Source organism: Engraulis encrasicolus, chromosome 10 (genome assembly GCF_034702125.1).
Source record: "Engraulis encrasicolus isolate BLACKSEA-1 chromosome 10, IST_EnEncr_1.0, whole genome shotgun sequence".
Taxonomy (NCBI): domain Eukaryota; kingdom Metazoa; phylum Chordata; class Actinopteri; order Clupeiformes; family Engraulidae; genus Engraulis; species Engraulis encrasicolus.
Window position 1 is genome coordinate 13,084,725 of NC_085866.1, and position 20,807 is coordinate 13,105,531.

A 20,807-nucleotide genomic window follows, 5' to 3' on the forward strand; every position below is an offset into this window, starting at 1 on the left:
CAACAAAGTTTGGATTCTCCCTAAAGCATGGCCATATGCTTTCTTCACGTTGTCACCGACCTCATCTGATGTTCCCCGTGCTTCTATTTGCAGATGTTTATATTGCAATGTAAATAAATCCACCAAAAAGTCAAAAGGACGTTTTTGCGATCTAGTGTGTGTGGTGTAGGAACAGAAACACTTTTACTCTGTCTGTACCAAAATGATTGCTCCAAAATCATTTATGAAAAAGGGGGTCTTTTAAGCCAACACAATGTGTCTGACAGAAAAAAGGATTCCATAAATGTATATGCATCTTCTCTCTTCATGTCCTCTCGCTCTTCTCTCTTCATATGTATCATCTTTGATGTGCATTCCAATATGCAGACTCCCGTCCTCCACTCGCGTTTTGCGGACACCCCGCCTCAGTGGAGTTTCCCCGCTGTCAGCCTAGCCACAACCATTTCTGGTGGACTGTTCGTCATTCACCATCCCGATCGCAAACGAGGAAATTACATTAGAATTGTGCTTTTGCAAGATATTGAATTTATTTTCTGTCATCAGTGACGTCATCATGAGGTCACGAGCAGGCAAGTGAGCAAGGGCGGACCAAAGTCTGCATATTGGAACCCACCCTTGGCCCATGAGCATCCTATAACATTGCTGTTAACCTCCCCTCCCCGGGCCCTTCTACAGGGGGCTGGCCTCATTAGATTTCTCCTGTTGGCAGCCATGACATGTGGCCTCAATAAGCCACTGCAGTTTGACTTTGAAGGCTACGGGAAGAGAGGTCTCAGCTGACCGATAATTTGGCCATTTGTACCACGCTTGACAATGGTGAGGGTTTTATAAATAGTTTGTGTTAGGTCTCCCTGATTTTGCAATGGTGTTATAACTCATTAAAATATTACACTCTCAGGGAACTGAATGGACAGAACGTTAGGTCCTGGGAATCTACTGGCCTGGCAGTTTCTGTCTTTATTTAACTGTCTTTGTGGTCTTCTTGGAGCCTATTTTTTGCTCTGTGATTCTGGCGTGGTCCTTTCTTCATTCACAGACCAAAATAACATGCATGCCACATCATTTTGAAAGCAGTAGTGAGACATATTATTGTTCCTCAACATATAATAGTAGGCGATACAGTTACATTTTCAGTCAACAGTTCATACTATCTAGTTCAGGCACACACCAAAATGGTCACTTTCATTGTGCAAAAGAGATATCGCTATATTCTAATTATATAAATGAGTAATATCCACATATCTTATGTGTAAATAAACTGATATCACCATATGCACTCTAGAACCAAATAAATGTCATTGTCACAAGAAATACAGGTAGGACATTTGGACAAGTAGATCATCAGCATAAACATTTTAGATGGGTGTCATGATAAGAATGCATGGTAAATATAAAAGTGCTGTTTCAGCCTGTTCTGTGTATGCCACTTAGTCGTATGCCCTCTTGTGGTCTAAGAATGTACTACAAAAACTGGTGCTGACTTCCATGAGGGCTTCAATAATCTGAATACTTCAATGAATGAATGTTACATCAACATATCGGGCCAATATGCTGTACATCACTCGGGACATGGCATACAGTAGTATTGCTATTTTAGCGAGTGCTATTAGTTAGCATTAGTAAGTGCTACTTTAGACTCGTTTGTACCGGAGTACATCATGAGATAAAAGTGGTTATAGTGGTGGTTGTGAGCTTTGTTCTTAGTAGAGGTGTAAATGGTTTGTGGCAGAAAGGCACCAGTAGACTAGCCTGATTATCATCGACTTTCAAATCTCTTCGAGACTTGGTCTGACCAAGAGCATAACAATTAACATTTCCCAAACAGCATTTCCCAAATGGCCTCCCTTAGTTTGCTAATGATTGTTTGCTTCCCAACAAAGTGGGAGGAGTTCCCGTATTTGCGGGAACTCAGGAAGTACTTGCATTGACTCTTGACCTGACTAGTAGCAACGCTGAAGCTGTTGCGTCACTAGGAGGGCATGGCCTAGCTACCAGTACACAGTAATGGGTAAAATGGATTCATTAGTTACGATCTAGTGCCACATAGTCCAAATGTCTTGATTTTTACCAGCCCAATTCAGCCTTGTGATTGGCTAGTTGAGTGATCACCTGGTTGAATTGGACAGGTGAAAGGTCAAGGTCATTTGGAGTGTGTGGCACTAGATTGTAACTAAGGAATCTGTTTTGCCCATCACTTCTAGGGAAGGTCTAGAGAAGTGGTGGTAGTAGTTAAGTGTGGTAGTTAGTAGAGGTCTTTATTCCAATTCACCACACTCCCCGTGTGGTGCATCTCCAGTTGAATAAACCATAGAATGAAGAGGTGGATCTCACACGGTTCTCCTTTTCTTTGTAATTCTTTTTTTTTTCAAAGAAAAGAAGAAACGAATGCAATCCACCTCTTTCTTCTACAGTAAGTAGTAGGCATGGGTGCTGCGAGGAGGTGGAAGGTGTTACAGATTCTAAGTGCCCAAGCACTAACACAACACTGACAGAAGCCCTTAAGGGAGCCCAAAATTTGAATCTTTCATGGGGCCCAACATTTCTGGCGGCGCCCTTGGTGAGTCTAGTTGGAAGTCCCTCCAGTCCGTGGTAGTTAGTTAGTGAGTTAGTTATTGAGTTAGTAGAGGTCCCTCATGATCTCCCCCAGTAAGGGGTGCAGGCACATCTCCAGCTCCGTCTTCTTCAGCAGGTTGAGCTGGCGGATGTGGTCGGCCACCATGGGCCGCAGGTCGCTGGTCTTCTGCAGCAGCTTGGCGAAGAGCTGCGGCCGCTCGGGGTGCACCGTCTTCAGGTGGAGCTCCAGCGCCTGCAGCACCACCTCCTGCAGATCCTCCACCTGCTTCACGTTCACCAGGCCGGGACGGTCTGCAGCACACACAGGCACACAGGCGCACAGGCACAGGGTTGTGTGTTACATTTACAATTATTTACATACTGTAGTAAAGGGTAGTATAGGAGATGTACTGTATGGTTTTGATCATATTTACCAGGCCCGGACGGTCTGCAGCGCACACACAGGCACACAGGCACAAGTTTGTGTATTACATTTACAATTATTTACATACTGTAGTAAACGGTAGTATAGGAGATGTACTGTATGGTTTTGATCATATTCACCGGGGCCGGGGTGGTCTGCACCGCACACACATGTACACAGGCACAGGGTTGTGTGTTACATTTACAATTATTTATATCACTGGGCCGATATTATCGCACATCCCTAATATTTATACAAACCCCAACTCCGATGAAGTTGGGACGTTTGGTAAACAGTGAATAAAATCAAAATGCTATCATTTTCAAAACATTCAATCTATTCATTAGATGGAGAATAGTGAAAAGACAACATATTAAGTGTTAAAACCGAGAAAAAATATTGTTTTGGGGGACATATGTACTCATTTCTAATTTGATAAATCCAACACGTCTCAAAAGAGTTGGGACGGGGACAATAAATGGCAGCAAATGTCGAGGAAGACTAAAAACAAAACAAAAGACAACACTTAACAGTTAAATACATTAACCGATGAGATGATTTTATATAAAAAACAGTGTTAATTCCTATCTTGGACATGATTTCACCAGCTTAAATGGTGGGTGTATTCCTTGTCATGTTTGGCAGTGTTTTCCTTTCTGTAGTGCTTACAGTGTGACAGGTCTTGACCAAAAACCCACCATTTTATCACCTGCTGGTCCTTATGATGGAGCCAAACTGTTAAAACATAGTAGAGAATGCAATTTGACCTTACTATGTGACAGTAATCGAAGATCTCCCTTCAAAATATAATGCATGAGTGGCTTTTCATGCTGTTTCAAACCCATTTATACCATTCAGCACTGTATTTAACTCTACAGATGAGTGAGAACATCTTAACCAATGCACTACTGCACCCGCATGCCATCATGGAGGCTGACTTTTGAAGCTAGCACTAACACAAGTTGGATGGTCCATTTTCACTGTAGCACAGGATGTGCAATGCTCTATTATTGTCAAAAAGAATGGACTTCTACAACTTCTGCTGACTTCTGTAAGCAAAGGACAGTTTCCCATGTCTTCTGGGTTTATTTCAAGTGAGTACAGGTGCTTAGGAGAATGTTACACCCCTGTATCATTTGCACGCATTAAGCATTCTTAATATGGTCAATTTTCAATAGCTCTAGCACTCCAGGAATTAGAGTGAGACTACAGCCGATATATATTTCATGATGTCATGAACCTATACAATGATTTTAGTAACAAAAATATGTCTTATATACACTCAATCGTGGTAAATCAAAGGGAATTCAAAAATGTATGTAATAACTATGGTAATTATTCCCTTAATAACACTTAATATGTTGTCTTTTCACTATTCTCCATCTAATGAATAGATTGAATGTTTTGAAAATGATAGCATTTTGATTTTATTCACTGTTTACCAAACGTCCCAACTTCATCGGAGTTGGGGTTTGTAGCTTCTATATATTTTTTGCCTTTGTACAAGTTCACCAGGCCCTGCAGCATAGCATATTGTATATTACATTTGAAATTATGTATGTTCTCTATGAATCCAGATGATATTTAAGCAATATGACCCGAGTGGGAGGGATGATGTGCACTGACATCCTCCCTGGTGTGGTTCGGCCATAGGCACGAAGCCAAAGGCAATCACACCAGGGAGGATGTCAGTGCACATCATCCCGACCACGAGGGTCATATCGCTTTTATACAATAGTTCAATTGCCAACAAAATACCAGAATAAATGTTCGAATTCATGTTTATTAGTTACCTTCATCATACTTTGTTTACCTGCTCCGCTAAGCAAAGTAGTTCCGAATTGATTGTATGGTTGCTATGCAATGACGAGCTGAGAGCGCCAGCTCTGAAACGCTGTGAAGTGCATTTCTGTGTGGACTGCGACTGGGCTTCGCTTAGCCTACTAAAATGATGCATGATAAATGAAAACACTGTGCAACTTCAACATTTTAGTTAGATGCCTACTTTTATAAGCCTTTTGGCCGACATTGATTTTCACGTTTTTGTGGACCACAAAACTTGCTGCGACTCGGGTCATATTGCTTAAATATCTATTTTGCCTTTGTTGTTCACATTCACCGGGCCCAGTTGGTCAGTAGGACACAGTGTTTTGTCTTACATGTAGAATTTTGCACGTGTTTGTACTACATCACATATCCAAATAGGTATACGTATAGGAAATATACACAGTACGTATAGGATTCTGTATTTTGCCATTGTTAACATTCACCAGGCCTGATCGGTGATCAGCACAGCAGTGGTATGTAATGTACAGTATTTCATTGCATTGTATTAAATGTATTACAGTTAGAAGAATTTAGCACACATTTAGTCTACAAAATACGCCGGTAGGTATATGCAATAGTAAATATCTGTAGGTTTCTCTCTGACTATGAAAAAGAACTCAAGCTGATATTTATATCTATTTTGCTTTGCATAATGTTCACCTGGCCAGGCCGGTGTGCAGAGAGCGCAGTGGGGGAGCGGGTAACCCAGCAACCACAAGGTCGTGACAAAGGTCAAGTGGCTGGTTAAACAGTAGCAAGTGCTTCTATTATGGTTTGACTTCGCAGGATACAGTGTGTACAGTGCCCAGCTGACACAAGAGCTTGAACACTGCCCTGGAGACAAACGTGATAATACTGTACTGCTGAGATGTTTTACAGTATATTTGCCTCATGTGTGCATTTTGCACTATAGTGTATCCCATATATCTAAACAAGCATGCAAGGTTCTCTAGCATTATATACAGTATATATCACCTTGGTTGGGAAAATGTTTTGGAAATGTTGATGTTTAAATTACTGTGTGGTCATATAAGGATTCAATTGTACAACATTTCTGTCTATGTGTAACCAAATCACTATGTCTTAAAAAAATGATTTATTTTTTTAACTTTTCTACTTCTTCTGCAACGTATTTGTTGTGTCTATTGATATACTGTATCATATTGACTATATGAAGACATTTTTTTTTTTACTTTTTTCTACGTCTACTATTCTTCTGTTATTTATTTGTTGTGTTTATTCGTTGCTACGGTATGTCATAGTTATGTACGTACCTCCACAGAGGATGACCACAGCCAGGAAGAGAGCGAGGTCGCTGTCATCCAGGTCCAGCGCGTTGAACTTGATGGCAAAGTCGAACTTGGGCTCCATGATCTCGTCAAAGGGCTCCCGGAGGCTGCGCATGAACTCGCGCGTGATGAAGAGCTGGCCGTAGGCCATGAGCGTGCCGTCCTTGTTCATGAGCGGCGACCACAGGATGATCATGGCCTCCATGGCGCCGTACTTCAGCAGCGTGATCTGGTCGTTCAGGTCCAGGCTCTGGAAGCCCGGGATGCTCTTGGCGAACTCGGTGATCTCGCGGATGCTCTCCGCCGAGCGGATCTGCCAAAGTCAAAGTCAGTCAGAAGTTGTAGGTTTTAGGTTGTTGTAGGTCAATTTCCTATTGTGTTTCACAGATGATTGAAGTACTGTAGCGTTTCATCAGACTTAAATAAATATTATAACAAGTATTATTTGTCTAAAACGTACACATACAGACTGGGTACAATACAGTATGTAGGGGGGGGAGGGGGGATTTTCCCCCTATGATGGTTTTGATATACACACTTCCTATAAATTAATTCAATCTCGGTTTAATATTAGTGTTGCATAAATTCTTAAAAAATGTCCTTTTTTTGACAATTGCACGCTGGATACAGATATCAATGATAAACACACACACACACACACACACACACACACACACACACACACACACACCTGCACACGTCGGAAGAAGGAGAGCTCCACCCTGTCCTCCAGAGGCTGTAGACTGGTCTCTAGGTGGGCCCTCGGCACTGGCAGCTGTCTGCAGTTCATCATCTGACTCCCTGCTACTAACGACTTCATGTCGTGGATCACAAACGGCTGGCAGGACCAAAACAAGCAAATAAACTTTGGTTTGGTTACTGTGTCAACAATGAGTAACATTCCCTTTTATGGTCCGTTGCACAAAATCAGTGACACATGAGGGAGTTCTGACCAGTTGTGTTTTTTTATGTACCTCTTATGAGTTGCTTTGGATTTCTGGTGTTTTTTAACACAGCATAGATGAGCGATGTCATAGGCTGAACATATCATTGCTTTACAATGCTTTACAATACTGAACTTCCTATACCACTTCTGTAGTACATAAAATTGTCACTTAAACAGAGGATTTTGTGTGACAGTCTGCTCTCGCGAAAGCTTTAAACAAGTGAGAAAAGCGTTATTTCATACATGTCAATCTTCAGTCATTAATGATGGTTATGAAACCTTGCCGTTTGGCTGTACACGTGCGTGGGGGAATTTCATTAATATTGGAGTTAAAGGTCACAGGAAGTCAATAGTGGAAGTCGCAAACATGAACGGTAATTAATGTTTTACCACATGGCTGTTGGTCTTTCCCGAGAGAATGGCTTTGGCTTTGCTCTTGGGCAGGGGAAAGAGTTTGACGTATGAATCATAGAGTTGCTTGGCGAGGCTCCTCATGTCGGCCTCCTCTCTATCCAGCTGCTCCATCTCCTTGGCGATTTCCCCCAGCAGCTTCTCCCGCTCCGTGTGAGGCATTCGACCGAAGCGAATGGCTGACAAGAAAATACAAGGGTAACACTTTATATTAATGTCTGCTTATAGAGACTTAGTAATCAATAAACTAATGATGAACAAAACATTAACAAATGTTTTTATTATTAACAACATTTTGTTCATACTTTATAAAAAATCTACAAAAAATATGTTCATAATTTCACAAATCTTTTAACAGAGTATTAGTAGTCATTTACAAACAATTTGTAAATGTTTGATAAATATGAAATATTAACATAACATTTACAAACATATACAAGTCATTTACAAACATTTGTTAATGCTTACATTTGTACATTTGTTAATGCAAACATTTGTACATTTGTTCAAGTGTTACCAATACAAGTGGTAGCAGATGGGTCACCGGCGGGCCTATTCACTATTTGCTGTAAATACTCAACTACATCATAACATTGCTATGACATTACCGAGAGCCTTAATTGACAGATTAAAACATAGTCGTTATAATTTTGGTGTCAGGACGGTTATAACATAGGCTCTGCGCTAAGGGCTTAAGTCGCGGTAGATTAGAGGAGAAAGTCAAGTCAAGTCAAGTGTACTTTATTGTCAAAAATGTGTTATGCAACTGGGTTAGCACAGAAGTTTGAAATTGTGTTTGAACAGTCTCCAATGTGCAGTTCAACTAAAACATATAAAAAAAACATTGACAGTAGCCTAATCTCTCCCTGAAAACCCCTGCTTTGCAGAAGACATTGCTACAATGAGTCAAGAGGAACATAATTGTCTGATGCCAGTTTGATATTGGGTCATTTGTCATAACTCTAGCCATCACAGTATATAGGGTTCCCATCACAACTGGCGGAACGCTGAACTATCTTTTGGACTACGTAAGATGGTCTGTTAAATGTGTTTTTTTGTTTACCATTGTGTGACATTCCGGCCAAAAGACATTTTTGAAAACGGCAATACTGGCACTTGTTGCGGCTCCTCTTGTCAACACGACAGTGCAGTCCACAGCGGTCATATATCAGCTTTAGTCGTACTGTTCGTCTGAAGAAACCCTGGAAGAGGAAAAATAAAAACAAAGACAAACCACACTGAAATTAACAAATGTTTGGGCTTCCAGCAGGTTATAAATAAATGGCCCAAATGGCATCATCAACTAAATGTCATTATCAACAAAAAATAGAACAATCAGTGACTAGATACCAAATACCAAGTGTTGACACTCCATATGAAGTTTAAGCGTTGGATTCCATAGTTTATTTTTCTACTCATGTACTCCAGAGTTTCCCCATACAATACATAGACCATTCTGTGGCGCAGCAAGACAGAATGAAAACCAAGCATGACAAGTTCATCAACAGCCGCAGATGCATGTTAGTCGGGGTACACGCATTGCACTTGCACTAGGCCAAATCTTTTTGTCTGTTTTTAGTCCATAGCACCACACAATGTTACTTGGACAATGGGAAACACTGTAGTCCCTACACAAAATTAAGTCTTTCTAACATGGAGGTTTTTTTACAATTTATTGTTTTTGTAATGTCTTACATGTAATGTTTGCAAATATTTTTATCACTATTTATCTGAAGTAGAGTAGACCAACACTAGAGTCTCTGAATTTCTCACAGATGTTATGCAAGTGACCCTGTATGGCCTCAGCAGATAACACAATGACCTGTAACACAATTTATACACACATACAGTAATAGTGTGCAATATAATTTTATAGTGCACAATGTGTGATAATCAGTGATGGGCAAACCATATTAGTTATACAATGCCACATATTCCAATTAACTTAGCCTGTCCAATTCATCCAGATGGACATTGATGCTTGTGGAAAGGGGCTGCATACCACCTCCGCTGTGACACCCCCTTTGAACTGGTTGGCCAAAAGTTCACTGACGGTTGTGTACGTAGATGTGTTGTCCCACACCCCTAAAAAAGAATGCAATGCACCCCACAACAACTCCCCACCTGTCCCCTTACACCTCACATGTCATGGGCTCCATAGATCAAACTGAGCTCATCATCTTGTGAGGATTTGTGTTCGACTTGACTTGAGTGTTGTTGATGGAAAGTCTGTGATGACACCGAGTTCTCACTCACGTGGCGTAGACAACCATTGATCGACGAGTGAAATACTACCGCCTAAAGACGCCTACTCACATCGTGGAATTGTACAGGAAAAGCCAGGTCATTTGGAAAATATGGCACTCGATTTCAAACAAATGAATTGAGTTTGCCCATCACTGTTGATAATAGATATCACATGAGAAATATATTTCTAAATATATGAATACCCTCTCATACCTTGCAGCCCTCACAAGCATGTACGCCATAGTGATACCCTGAGGCCCGGTCTCCACAGACTCGGCACTCCAGGTTGCCCAGTGCCGAGGTGACGTCTGTGTGCAGCTTGAAATAAGAGTAGCTCGGCTCCGAAATCTCTGATGGGGACCCTGGCTCAACCTTTATGGATGCTGACATTACAGACACCAAATTAAGCAAAACACACATGTATATTTAAAATCTCATAAAATGCAACGTTCCTCCAGTGGAACGCTGTAATAGTCATTGAAAAGACATAACTACCATAGTAGTCCACTACTACAACTTTACATACAGCTCTTGGTAATATATTGTAACTTGGTCATTGCCATTCTTGTGACAGCAAATGCATATCAGGTGCCTTGTCCTCACAGATTATACTAAAACAAGAAAAAACAACAAAAGTCGTGCACATGAATGTGGAGAAAGACCAACACAAATATTGAATTTAATTGAAACGAGTATGACTTTAGTGAAGAGGACACAGAGGAAGTTTCTGGCCTGGCGTGTATGAGAACAAGGTTACCCTCATTGAACTCTAAGGGGGTTCCCTCTGCTCCTCCTGCGGCGGAGGCTCCATCCTGCTGCTGTTCTGAGTGTGAGAACTCGTCTGAGTTGTCTGTGCTGACGCTGCTCTCTACGCTGGGGGGGCTGGAGTAGTTGAAGGTGGACAGGGCCTTCATGTCGAACACGTGGCAGCTGTCCGTCTCATCGTCCCGATCGGACAGACTGTGGCCGTAGTAGCTCAGCGGCCAGGTGAGTGTCTGTGCGTCCACCATTCTCACTTCTCGCGCTTCCTGGGAGGGTAAAAGCTGCGGATCCATAAAAAACGTAAGGAGATCAGACAGTTTTCAATTGGGAATACATCAAATTTAAGGCGGGCGCCTGCCCACACCTTATAAGAAGATATCCACTTTGGCATGTAGCCCGGTTAAAGAATTAACTTTGCCAACCCCCCAAAAAATGATTATTGTTGTTTCAATATAAGGTTATATGGTACTGTCATGTAGAGTAATAGTGCACATGTACAATATGCCAGATATCTAAGACCGCGGCCTTAAATCTGTGGAAAATCCAATTAGCTCAACTGTAAAACATTCTGCCTGTGATGTCTCACTTTTATGACCTTGCTTAAATGTGTGGCCTGAATTTACGCACGCAGATCTGAATCCACTCTTGTGCAATACTTGGTCATGACCTTGGCAAGCTGGCAGGCCAACAGCCAACAGTTAAACTTCAACCACACACACACTTCCACTACGGCAGAGTTTCTCAAAGTGGGTCTCACGCCCCCCTGGGGGGGCCGAAACATCCAGACCTTCTGAGGGGGGGAATGATGGAAAAAGTTTGAGAACAAGTCTACGCTTACTACTATCCCAATACATGCATGGCTAAGTTTCAGATGGATGGCATTGTGCTTGCTGCCAGAACGCCATCCTGTTACCATCATAACATGGTTGCAATTTTGTGTCTATACGTGTCCTTTCCAACGCTGATGCGTGTGTACACTGAATCACCTGTTCAAACATGAGCTGCAATGTGTATGTTACATAAGGTCGTTGTGGAGATGTTAGAGGCAATAGCAGCTGTTTTACTACTGTACCTAGAACTGCTCACACTTTCGATAACATAAATGACCGACAGGTTGTCAGCTGCTTTGGGCACGAAAGGGGCATGTGATTAACTGGCTGTATCTGTTCAGCAACAACATCCCAAATGCAAGTGTCAGTGCATCGACTTTACAGCAAGGGGAAATAACTTGCAGCAATTGAACATGTTCAAAGCAATGTATGGCTCCAGGAGCCTTCGATCTTAATCTTGCCCAGAGAATGCCAGCTTTTCAATACTGGGCCGGGCAATATGACGATATATATTGTTATCGTGATATAGAAGTGTATATCGTGATCTTAATTACATTTCATGTCACAATACACACTATAAGTTAATGTAACTGTAAAAATAAGAATAAAAAGATCCATTTTAAAGAAAGGTTGTTTTGCGACATGAAAAAATAAAGAGCAAATAAAGAGAATAACTGAAAATGTATGTAATTGTGCTATATCGTGATATATATCTTTATCGTGATATAAAGTAATCCATATCATGATATTGGGTTTTTTTCCATATCGCCCAGCCCTAACTGTATGCATCTGAACTGAACACAACTAAAAAAAGGTTGATCCACTGTCAATCACAGCCATGAATACAATACAATACAAGGATACAGGCCGACTACAAGCTCCAACCCTTATAGGAATATGTTCACAAGCTACAGCGTGGCATCACTAGCGTATCACTAAATGATATGAGTTATAGCATGTAGGCCAGCCTTTTATTAGTGTAGGTCTTGTTGGCATTTATGATGTTTTGTGCATCTGGCCAGAGATTAGACTGAAACTCCCTTCTCACTGCTTTTAGTAGAGTACAGTACAGTGGAGTACAGTAGAGTACAGTAGAGGACTTTTATTAATCCAGAGGGAAATTAAGGTGTCTGACAGCTTACATAGATACATAGATACAAGACATAGACAAAGACCAAATACATATTATTGAACATTGCAGTAAACATATATCAAAATCTGAGTATGGCAAAAAAAAGTCTTACATCAGTTAATATACACACACCCATGCTACCACCTGCCCCATAGTAGCGATTCCCTAAACGCTGCCCATTCAGAAATGTGATCTTCTGCATAAATAAGTAAATAAACGAAAATTTACTGCATGATCTGACTAGAAAAGGTTTTCTAGCCAAAGATGTCTATAACTGGTCATTTAGAAAGACAATTTACAAACCTCAACTCAGATGAATTTAGGACACTTGTGCCTCTTTTCCACTGCTGGTTTTCTGGTGGGTCCACAGCTCGACACAGCGCGACTTGGCCGCCACTTTTTGCTCACCGATTGGGCACGACAGCTCAATCGGAGAGCAAAAAAGTGATAGCCAAGTCACGCTCTGTTGAGCTTTAGGCTGACCAGAAGACCAGCAGTGGAAAAGAGACATTGGTAAACTGTGAATAAAATCAAAATACTATGGTTTACAAAACATTTAATCCACACAACATTAGATGGTGAATTTGTCACGTTGATGAATATCCCCCAAATCAAAGAGTTTTCTGAGCTTTGATGGGTCCTATGTTTTCTTTGCACTATTTGCCATCTAATGTAAGAATCAGATGTTCTGGAAATTATTGTATTTTGTTGTTGCTTACAATTTATCTAGTGTCTCAACTTCAACGGAGTGTGGGTTTGTACATGGAGAAGACCCACCTATAAGGTATAAAAGGTTATTTCCAAGCAAATTACAGTATTGTAATAAGTATTGATAGTGCCAGTAAATAAATATTCAAGAAAAAGATGACATTTGGGAAAGGGCAATATACATTCTGGAAATACACAACTAAAAAAATAAACACTTTACCTTTCAAACAACTTTGTGTTCATAATGGAATTTAGTATAAGCTCAGCCTACTTGCAATGTATGCAGCTTTGTGTTTCAGCATGGGAAATGTTAACATTATTCGATATCATAACTTACAGTACAACAGATTAAGCAAATACGAAATATATTAGGAAGAATAACTCAGTAATCAGTACCCTTGCATAGTGACTGCTGGGCCTAGCTGCACACCACTCATGGAAAAACAAACATTCTGTGAAATACCTTTTCATGAGAAACCCCACTGCTGAGAATTCCAGGGACTAGTACAACTGGATAAAGCAAATAGGTTTACAAAAATAATGTAGCCAACCCTTGGCAGGATGGATAGAAAAGGATACAACGTGTTTCTCTGTGTTTAATTAAATAGGCCAGATGCATGACAGGTGCTGCTTCTCCCACCATTTATCATGTGAACTATAAACAGGGCCTTCAATGCTGACATGACAGTCTGTGACAAACAGATGCCATAATGGAAAAATATTACCTACATAGGCAATTCATTGGCGGGAATGGGATATTATATCTGGTCATTTCTAGGTTTTGGAGACATAAAATAAACGGCTCGTTAACGGTTTAATGTATCAGTTTATTGAGGCATACCACTTCATAATGTGTTCATGTTCATTTGGTTTCAACTTCAAACAAAAAGAAATATCTGAAGAAACATTTAGGCTACAATGAAAGAACTAATCTTATAAGACACATCCCTTTTGCAAACCAATAGGCCAACACATTTAAGTCACTTGCCATTTTGAAAACCCATGTAGTTGCCATGCAGCACAATCACAATCAAATCCTAAAATGTTTTCTCATGAGCTGACACTAAAGTAGCGACAGAAAGGATTTAGACTACCCTCGTGGCATCCTGTCAAGATGTTTTGACATATCTGCCTGCTAGTGAACATAATTGACGATAATTGTTAGATATTGTTCATACGATTACACTGAATCCCGCCAGTCTCTGCCATTCCAATTTTACACAGGTGCGTAGCCAAATTGAAACGCGTCATTAAAATCAGTGGCCAAGGCAATAAATTAATAAATGCGTGATTACCTGTATGAGATGATGCTGGTTCCTGGAAAAATGGAGTGGATGTATTGATTGTCAAAAATTTCAGTTTTGAAATGTAGGAAACTGATCTCTGTATCTGTCGATTGTCTCGTGAAGTTTGTAATCCATTGCGAGCGTATTAAACTGCCAATTGAACGCTCTCAATAGCCTGGGTTGTTTACGATTTATTCCAAATATGAAGTACAGTCGAAGACGTCTTGTAGGGTCATGTTATTTGTTACTTCCTATTGTAGGCTACATAAATCTAAAGAAGGCCATGGCATGGTGTACCATCGACAGCCGCATACGCTGTGGTCTGTACAGTGGAACTACACACAGGTGGAGTAAACCTCGCGCATGAACTTTGGAACTTCTGCGCAATTAACTCTTTATCAAAGGTCGCGTGTTGACTCAATACGAACTCCATGTTTTATGTGTTCGCTGGGTTTATTTGTGCACCTTAAGGTGAAAGAAAGCCACATCGTTCACAGCGCTAGGCTTACAATTTACACAAAAGAGAGAATAAAACTGAACGTGCGCGCATGTCTCCATACGGTCTACAAGCCTACGTCAAACGTCTGTACATTATAGGCCTATGCCACGTTTATGCAACAGCTAAGCAAGGTGATGATTTGCAGCACTTTGACAATCAACATTGATTATGTAGGCCGAGCTATAGTTCTACAATAGCCTACTAATTTATACTCACAATACAACATAGCCTACCACTTAAAATACCAATGTGTGTTGGAAAAGGAACATTTAAAAACAAAGATTAAAAGCATGCTTTTTAAATAGCCTACCCAAAAGTATGCCAATACAGAATTTTCACATATACAATACATCCACATACAGTAGGCCTACACATATTTCACTTATCAACTGAAGTGGTAGGCCTAGTGTCCACATGGAATTTGAAATAACTTGCATAATGCATATATGGAAAATACATTACTGATTTAAAACCCATACGAAATAGGACTATGAATTGAACATAGGCACTCTTATGGCTACTGTGAGTCTGATGCTTTGGGATATGCATGTTGAAAATGTTCAACACCAATACATTGAATGGACAATAACATCCAGTGCAAACAATTACTGAATCACAAACATATGTGAACACAATTCCTCTGGTCATGTAGGCCCTAGCCTATGGCTTAGCAGCACCTTTACTGCAAATTGTTAACACCTCTATGCTTACAGGCATTTTTCCAAGCTCATTCAAAACAGCCATGGTAAAGCCACTCCTAAAAAAAGACAAATTTAGATCAGAATTCTTTAAACAACTACAGACCTATATCAAACCTCCCCTTTATAAGCAAGGTACTAGAAAAAGTTGTATTTAAACAGCTTAATCAACATCTGGCTGGGAATGATATCTTGGAAAAATTCCAATCAGGCTTTAGAGCCAACCATAGCACCGAAACAGCACTAACCAAAATAATAAGTGATCTTAGGCTCAGCACTGCCGCAAACAAAGTTTCAGCACTTATCCTCCTCGACCTCAGTGCCGCCTTTGACACGATAGACCACAACATACTAATTGACCGCCTTGAATCTTGGGTAGGCTTGTCCGGTCACGTCTTAGAGTGGTTCAAAACATATATTACAGGAAGACAGTTTTTTGTCACCATCGGAGAATACGTCTCCAACAAGTATGATGTGCCTTTTGGAGTTGCTCAGGGTAGTTGCTTGGGCCCTCTCCTCTTCTCTCTCTATATGTTGCCCCTGGGCTCCATCATCAGAGAGCACAATGTTGATTTTCATAGCTATGCCGATGACACTCAACTATATATCTCTGTCGAGCCTAGCCAAACCACTGCCATTCATGCCTTGACTAAATGGCATGTCTGCCATTACAGATTGGATGAACAGTAACTTCTAAAATTAAATGAAGATAAAACTGAAGTGTTGCTCATTGGGCCTAAGAAAAAACGTGCAAAACTCCACTCAAGCCTAGGTGCCCTAAGCATACACATTAAAGATAAGGTTACTAGCCTAGGTGTGGTCATAGACTCGGATTTGAGCTTTGAGCCTCACATCAACAAGATAACAAAATCTGCTTTTTTCCATCTTAGAAATGTCAACAAAGTGCGCGGCTTGGCCCCCGACAAGACGCTGAGAAACTTATTCATGCCTTTGTCACCAGTAGGATTGACTACTGCAATGCTCTCTTCTCTGGTCTCCCAAAAAAATTAATTGACAAATTGCAACTCATTCAAAACTCTGCGGCAAGAATCCTAACAAGAACCAGAATGAGAGAGCACATCTCTCCTGTCTTGGCAGACCTGCACTGGTTACCTGTCTCATACAGAATCGACTTTAAGATTCTGCTCACAGTATTTAAAGCATTAAATGGACTTGCCCCTAGCTATATCTCAGACATGCTCTCTTTTTATGCCCCTGCTCGAGCTCTCAGGTCCACTGATGCCAAGCTGCTAAGGACCCCCACCCCCCCGCAGAAGAAGATCGGCGACGCCGCGTTTGCCTGCTATGCGCCCAAGAGATGGAACGCCCTCCCCATCGAGGTCCGATCAGCCACCTCCGTCGACTCCTTTAAGAAGCAGCTGAAGACCCACCTCTTCATCCTTGCCAACTCCTAGCTGCCAAGGCGTCATAGTGTCCCAGCCGCCGCAGCGCCCTTACTACTCGCAATCCAGCCCTGGCAGGGGGCTCCCCTAGGTGGCCGCTGGTCTCTGCCTGAGGTTTCTTCCTGACTACAGGGGGTCTTTTTTCTCAGACCTCACCGAGCTTTTTTTCCCCCTCACAAACTATGAATCAAGCGAAAGGGAGTTTTTCCTCACCCCTGATGCCACCAGGGGCCGCACCTGAGCGCCCAATCTCTGTGTGACTATCTATGACTTATGATAGGCCCAGCCACTATGGACCTTACACATCTAAGAATCCTGGTCCTAACCTACGTTGACCTTATGACTCTACATTCTCTGTCTATCTCTTCTTCCTCTGCCTTCTTGCTTTTTCTGCCTCTCCTCTATACCTCTCCTTTTAAATCTATCTCTAACAATGTTTTTTCCCATTTGTTAAGCACTTTGAGTTACATGCCTTGTATGACACAGTGCTATACAAATACAATTATTATTATTATTATTATAGTATTCATGCATATAGTGTGCTGTATATTGTAGGCTATAGTGTGCATAAGGTGTGACATAGTGTGAATTGTGCTCTTGACTGCGGCATCTACTCCTGTGCATACTGTACCCCAGTGGTTCCCAAACTTTTTCAGCAGGGACCCCTTTTTGGACTTTTTATATTTTCGTGTAATATTTTAACCTCGCCATGGATTTCACATTGTGATGGAGTGACCATCACTAGGGTTGTGTGGGTGTGTTCTGACTAACATGCCAACGAGCCTGGCTCTTTGGTGTAGCGGTCAGAACCCCGGTTAACTACCCCAGAAGGTCTGGGTTCGAGTCCCAGCTGGGCAACTCTACTCCCCTTCGCTACAAATGGTGTCAGAAGTGGGATGGTACCGTGAGGTCATCGGAAGCGTACCCATTGTGTGTAAGCCGTAATTCCATGTGAGGGACCCCCAGGATTGGTGACCCCGGTGTGAGGGACCCCAGTGATGGGTGAAGCATTGATGACAGGGCACACTGGATGGGAGAAGCATGATGGGCAGTTGCGTGAGGGACACCATGAGTGTGTGAAGCGCACGGGTGCACTTCCCGAAGGGGAAGGCAGTGTGATGGAGTGACCATCACTAGGGTTGTGGGTGTGTTCTGACTAACATGCCAACGAGCCTGGCTCTTTGGTGTAGCGGTCAGAGGCCCAGTTTACTACCCCAGAAGGTCTGGGTTCGAGTCCCAGCTGGGCAACTCTACTCCCCTTCGCCACACACATCCATTATACATCTATTAACCATACACGTGAATACTGTTACTAAATAATGGAAATATGTTAGCTCTTCACCTGTGGATTTCCTGTTTTCATGCAATGTCTCTCTTATCCGCGACCCCCCCTTCAGTACCTCCCCAACCCCCCTAGGGGTCCCGACCCCCAGTTTGGGAACCACTGCTGTACCCAAATACTCTCTATAGGTTCTACCCCTAATCAGAGAAGAGGCTTGCGAAGGACTTGCGCAGGTTGTGAATCGACTCTGCTTTGGCCACATCCTCACTGGCCATCCGGAAGAAAGCGGGAGTTCCAATGCCAAACGCATTACTCAGCGACCGAGATTTACTGCAAAAGCAGACAAAGATATATCAGCATCCACGGCAGCAAAATGGGAACATTACTTTCAAGATGATGTACTTATCTATGTTTTCACGAGCAATATAACATCACTACTGCTGCATGCCTATTTTTTATCGCTTCATCCGCATTTAAAATCAGACTGATATTATCAAAGCACAGTGAGGATGGCTTCTTACTTCAGCGGAGGCTGGGCCTGGGCCTGCTGGCTCTGGGTTGGGCCTTGTTGTGTGGCTTGCTGCTCTTGGCCTGCGTCAGATTGGGCCTCGGCCTCGGCATGCCCTTGTTGTGGCTCAGGAGGAGAGAGGGCCTGGTCCTGCGGGAGGGACCTGGCGTGGGCCTGTTGGTGGTGGTGGGGTGAGCGGGGGTGTGGAGGCTGTGGAGGTGACTGGAGCTCAGCCTGTGGTGGTGGGGACGCCGCCTGGAGCCCAGCCTGTGGTGGTGGGGACGCCGCCTGGAGCTCAGCCTGTGGTGGGGACGCCGCCTGGCGCACAGCCGGCTGGGACACCAGACGCCTGCCTGAGGGCTGACCCTGAGCCAGAGCCACCGACTGGTGATGATCTTGATTCCTACTGCCATCATCCTGGACCTGGTCCTGAGACCTGGGCTGGCTCTGTGTCTTTGAGTTGCTGCGTCTTGGTGGCACAGGCCTGGTGGTGGCGTGTGGGGTAGGCTGCTGGTGACCCAGATCAGTAGGCCGAGGTGCTGCAGATGGGCCTGGAGGTTGTGTGCCTGGCCCCGTGACGGGAATTCTGGCCGGGGCTCTGGATGCTGAAGCTGCCCCTGACGACGGCTGGAGGGTTTGAGAAATGGCTGCCAGGGGATCCATGGAGACCCCTACGTTCAGTACAAGAAACACTCGGATATTAAATCCATTTTTTCTCTTCCTCCACCTCCCTCTTTGCCTCCCTCCCTCCCTCCCTCTCACTTTTGCCTAGGCTACCCATAAAAAAACATAAGCATCACCCAGCAAATTTTGCAACATGAATTTTTATTACATTCAACTTAATAGATTCCTCTGAGAGACATTGAAAAACATCAAAAGCCACAACAACACAATACTTTTTCACACAGCTAACTAGGAAGGCACACACAGCAAAAGGGGGCATGAGGAAACAATGTAAAGACTCCGCAGAACATCAAATCTTCATGCAACAAAATGAACAGCACAGAAATTTCCGAAAGAAAACATGCCTGTGTTCCATGTTCCAAGAGAGCACTTTAAGACATATTTGGACCTACAGTGCTTATCGGTACGTTCACTGTACCCCTAAACCAACAGTAGTGTTATTTAGCAGTTAACCGGTTGCCTCACATGAACCACACCTTCAGTAACAAATGTAGCAATACAGCGAGCACATCTATTGCAAATGAACCTTTATTGCCTGTGAGAAAGGATGGAAGATATAATTGTGCACAGGAGCCCATCTACGTTTATTACCTCAGGTTTTGTGGGAATGTTGCCCTCATATCGGCCAAAAATTGCACTGGCACTTAAGAGTCACAGTGCCAAAAGGATATTATAGCCAAGACATTTTGTGTAGGCTAATTAGGTGGTATTCATAATTGAATGATGGTGGCAAGTGCAATTATTGCCCACAAGATAAGTTATTAGAGTGTGTAATTTCTGTTAAGTACCCAAACGCATCTGCAGTGAATTTGGTGGTGTCAGCTTCAGTAAATGTGGGACTGCATTATAAGATAAGGGTAGGTAGAGTAGGCCTAGAGTCCATTCACCAAGTGCAAAATATGATTTTCTTATCTTGACATGTTGACACAATACATCTTATAGAATAACACAAAGTTTGAGGAAACACATTGCACAATTACAATTAAAATGCATTATGTGAAACGGAAAAAATGCACATCGAGATTTACAGTTTCAAGCAGGGATTAATGCTTTGAAATGCTTTCATCCACTAGCCACCAACTGCTTCTGCGAACCGTGGCCTATAAGGTAGCCTGTGGAGGACGCCACAGATTAACAAGATCAGAAAGGATCCAACGCCTTCCTAAAGCTTCATGTGGATTGCCCCCCATCAGCATCAAACAGGCAGTTCATGTTATTTGTTATGTGTATTATGTTCACCCCTATTCATAGGAGCGCTGTGTACCAACAGTATAACTTGCCGACCTAATGAACTACACGGTACATTTTGCAGTGATAA

General features: G+C 42.4%; 1 protein-coding gene across 1 annotated transcript; it reads right to left on the reverse strand.

Annotated features, from left to right (window-relative positions):
- Positions 1–129: 129 nt before the first annotated feature.
- On the reverse strand, positions 130–15,577 carry LOC134456631 (peroxisome proliferator-activated receptor gamma-like). The gene is made up of 8 exons (XM_063208061.1): positions 14,425–15,577; positions 10,455–10,740; positions 9,911–10,080; positions 8,514–8,652; positions 7,430–7,629; positions 6,785–6,931; positions 6,079–6,406; positions 130–2,865 (listed from the first exon to the last, which is right to left on the reverse strand). The coding sequence occupies exons 2-8, from the start codon at positions 10,705–10,707 to the stop codon at positions 2,618–2,620; spliced, it is 1,485 nt and encodes a 494-aa protein (XP_063064131.1). The 5' UTR covers positions 10,708–10,740; positions 14,425–15,577; the 3' UTR covers positions 130–2,617.
- Positions 15,578–20,807: the final 5,230 nt, after the last annotated feature.

Excerpts from the sequence above, each read along its gene's own strand:
- LOC134456631 (XM_063208061.1), bottom strand. The coding sequence starts at position 10,707 with ATGGTGGACGCACAGACACTCACCTGGCCGCTGAGCTACTACGGCCAC. Across the intron at positions 10,081-10,454 it reads CCCCTTAGAGTTCAATGAGG|CATCCATAAAGGTTGAGCCA; the intron begins GTAACCTTGTTC and ends CTGTAATGTCAG. Across the intron at positions 2,866-6,078 it reads TGTGGTCATCCTCTGTGGAG|ACCGTCCCGGCCTGGTGAAC; the intron begins GTACGTACATAA and ends TGTGTGCTGCAG.